This window comes from Austrofundulus limnaeus, unplaced genomic scaffold, assembly GCF_001266775.1.
Source record: "Austrofundulus limnaeus strain Quisiro unplaced genomic scaffold, Austrofundulus_limnaeus-1.0 Scaffold353, whole genome shotgun sequence".
Lineage (NCBI taxonomy): Eukaryota > Metazoa > Chordata > Actinopteri > Cyprinodontiformes > Rivulidae > Austrofundulus > Austrofundulus limnaeus.
The window spans coordinates 441,235-445,126 of NW_013952755.1; the positions used below are offsets into that span (position 1 = coordinate 441,235).

The following is a 3,892-nucleotide window of genomic DNA, read 5'->3' on the forward strand; positions in this document are numbered from 1 at the left end:
ACCCCGCCCCTCGCACTGTGACTGCTGGATATGGGCACCAGTGACCCACGCGACCCTGAAAAGGAAGAAGCGTGTACAGAAAATGGATGGATGGATGGAAACTATTTTTTTCTCATTTTCCTTTTTGTAGGAACTAAAGCACTCTTTTTCTCCTTTTTGCAAGAGCAGCCGCAGCAAGTGAACTCACAAAAGATTTGACAATTGTTTTACACTGGATGTCCTTCCTGATGCATCCTGGGATGGAACCACAGCAACTAATTAACAAACAAGAATAAAACTGAAAACTGTCTCAAAGCTGAGCTCTTTCTGTGGTATTGGTGTGTTTGTACCTGGTGTGATGTTGAGCTCGTTGCCAATTGCGAGACTCCACACACGTCCTCTGACACCAGGAGGAAGTCCCTGCCACCACAGCTCTCTGACCCGTCTCGTTCCCTTCCTGCACAAACAAACACACCCCAAGCTGTAGAAACACGTTCACACTGCTTTAATCAAGACTGCAGTCCGAGGACATACACGGTGTCCCAGTGAGGCAGGATCTCGTTGTTCCAGATGACCATGGCATTGGAGATGCTGTCCTCCTGTCGATGTCTCTCCTTCATCTGACGCTTCTTCTTCTGAGCTTCTTTCATCTCTGAGAGAGAAACAAACCATTTTGAAATTCACATTTTCTTTTTTTTAACCCATGTGGAAAAACTCTGTCCCACTTAGGTGCTGCATGCCTGTTTGATTAATCTAACTTATCAAGTTAAATCAAGGAATCTGGTTTTTATGGAATTTAAGTACAGTTAAAGTAAAAAAAAAACAAGCTTTCCAGGGTTTCAAATAGAAACGCATAACAAAAATGACTTGATCTTTACCTGCTTCTAAAATTGTTTAAACCTAACATTTAGTTAAGATAAAAACACAAGAAACTGAATGAAAAAGCTGGTCTGTGACAAACTAAGTCATCCTGGCTGCTTCCAGAGGATTTAAAGGGATTAACTGATCCTCATCAGTGTTAGCATCTTTGGAAAAGCAGAGGTTTGTCAGTTTGCTGCTCAGGAACAAACAGGTATGTGTTACAATGACTGGAAATAAAGACAGCTATTTGGAGTTCATCATTCTACAGACAGAAAGATTATTAGAAAATGGAAAATATTTAGGACAACTACTAATCAGCACGGTGGTGGAGGGCTGATGGTTTGGGTCTGTTCTGCAGCCACAGGACCTGGACACCTGGTAATCAATGAGTCGACCATGAACTCTTCTGTAGATCAAACGATTCTAGAGTCAAATGTGAGACTCTCTGTCTGATAACTGAAGCTTGGATCAAACTGGGTCATAATGCAACAGAACAACGATCCGAAACACAGCAGCTAATCTTCAACAGAATGACTAAAAACACTAATCCAAGGGTTGCAATTGTCCAGTCACAGTCAAGAACTCAGTCTGACTGAAAAGCTGTGATCAGATCTTAAGACAGCGGTGCAGAAAAAAATGTCTGCGACACAAAAAAAACCCCCACTAAAATAATATCAGAAATCAAAGTGGGACAAAATTATTCCACAATTATGTAAAAAACAGCAAAAGTTCCACAGAACCCCTGCTGACAGGCATCACTGCTAAAGGTTCTACAAGCTGCTGGATCAGAGACTGGACTTCACACACAACCTTTCCTCTTTGGTTTTGTTCTCTAAAAATGACAACAGAAACTCTCTGAGGTTAGATTTGAATAATATTTAAAACCTGGTAACAGTCAGTTCATTTTTATTTAGATCTTGAGATGTTAAAGCCTAAACCTGACAGTGGCTGGACTGAATGTCTTATTTTCTGTGGAGCGTTCAGTCCAGCCTTCATTACATCAGGTTTTCTTTTGTTCTAAGCAGCTAGATTGTCTTGTAATTTTAATTCATCCTGATTGATGGTTCTCCAAAGGTTTTGAAAGGTCTTTCAAAGTCTGTGTAAACTTAGATGTGTGTTTACCTCTCCTCTTGGCTCCTGCCACCATCTCTTCATACTCCAGTTTGTGTCTCTGAGTTTCCTCCACAGACTTGGCAGGCAGATTCCTGAAAAACAAACACAGATGAAGCATCAATCAGTCTGTTGGGTAGTTTGTTACCTCCTCTCAGGAGTTAAGCCCTGTGAACGGCTCCAGTTGGTCTCTTAATGAAGTGATAACTGAGAATCTGCTGGAAGATGTGCAGCTCTTTTAAGAAATCTGAAACATTTTGAAGTTGTAGCAAAAGGCTCAGTTTAAGTTACACCCAAAACAAAAATGTAGTGATTTATTCACTTTCCAGCCCAGAGGCATCTGTTAAAATCATTTTAGAACCTCTCTGTGAGAAACTGAGTTCAACAAGGTCATTCTGTCATGAAGATGTGGTTTTGTGCTACTCACACAGGTCGGTCCTCCAAGATGAGGGCTGTGGTAGACAGAGGCTCAAAATCCAGGTTCTTCCTTCTTCCTGCAGATGTGGGGCGCTGAGGACACGAGGACACATCAGAGTCCCTCACTTCCTCCTGTTGCAGACAATAAACAGAGATACCAGCTGTCACACAGATCCAGTAGAGTCTCTCAGTTCTGTCCCATGAGCTCCTCAAACTCATCCATCTCAGAGGAGGGAACTCCATTTCAGTGTAAAAAGTTACTCCAAGTTATTATGGGAGACTAACTGTAGGAACTAAAGCACCTGAATATTTCCTGTACTGTCTCCATCACAGTTTTCAGTTCACTGCTCCTCAAACATCTCTTAAAAAATCCAACAACAAAATACACTAAAACATGCAGCTTGGTCAGGAGTAGTGTGCTCTGACGTTTGGTAGTGGTAGACATCGATGCAATTCACATAATAACCGTTTCTGTATAGACAACAATAAAATTCTGTTGAACCAAGAGAGAAAACCCAGCCATGTTTGGAGCATTTTAATTCAGATTTCACTAAACTCTGAGCGGTCTAACCTTTAGCTAACAAACTCAACCTCACAAAGCTAACACTTCTGCACTTTCTAGATCATTTATCGTCAACGCAATACCAGCATGTGCAATAGGAATATTATCAAAAACTGCATAAACTGCAACAAAACGTTGGCTCAAATGTTCGCCTTTATGCATTTTGTTGATCACAATAAGCTTGAAGTATTTCACCAATCAAATAAAGCTGTTTACATATTTTTCCAGTCAGAAAGGTCTCCTTACATAAGATGCCTACCCCCTGAGTATCCATGGGTAAAAACAACTGAGCAGGTTTAGTGAGAGTCGCAATGGTTGAGAGCAAGATAAGTGAGGAAAATGTTACAAAGAACCTGTGGTTATATAAAGAAAGTCTTTTATTTGGAGATTTTTTTAAATAATTTATTTTGAAAAACCCAAGAATAAAGTATTTTCAGTATTTAGAACATCAGAAAATGTTTTATTAAGATGTTTTAAAGTCATTAAATTGTTTTGCATATGGTTTGTTGTTTCACTCCTAATACAGAAGCTGTGTCTAGGTGCATTTTTTATATAAAACTGTCATGTTATAAATTATGAGTTAGTTGTTTTTTTGCTCTGAACCAAGAACAGAAAAACATCAAAACTACACTTATTTCATTTGTTCATTTATCAAAATCATTGTCACTTTATTAAGCAGTTATCGCACATGGCAGGTTTTCTTTATATCGTAAAGCCCTATTTTACATCTTTTTTACAAAACATTAACGTCTTTTCAACAACCCGACACATGAACAGAGCTGTTATTCATCTCAGAGAGAACCGTCTGTATCAGAATAAAAGTGCATTTGTGAGTCCACGGGTGGCTTTATGTGTGCTCAGCCTGAATGAATGTAAATGTTTGTATCACAGTGAAAGTGTGAACTCGTGTGTGTGTGTGTGTGTGTGTGTGTGTGTGTGTGTGTGTGTGTGTGTGTGTGTGTG

The 3,892-nt window shown here is 39.7% G+C and overlaps 1 protein-coding gene across 1 annotated transcript in view; it reads right to left on the bottom strand.

Annotated features, from left to right (window-relative positions):
* The window catches only part of LOC106527980 (TBC1 domain family member 12), a gene marked incomplete at its 3' end in the record, with an annotated part of 52,932 nt that overhangs the window by 9,401 nt on the left and 39,639 nt on the right, over window positions 1–3,892 (bottom strand). Inside the window, 4 exon segments of the mRNA XM_014023010.1 lie at window positions 330–436; window positions 514–631; window positions 1,963–2,045; window positions 2,378–2,499. Of these exon segments, the coding sequence (XP_013878464.1) occupies window positions 330–436; window positions 514–631; window positions 1,963–2,045; window positions 2,378–2,499 (430 nt within the window).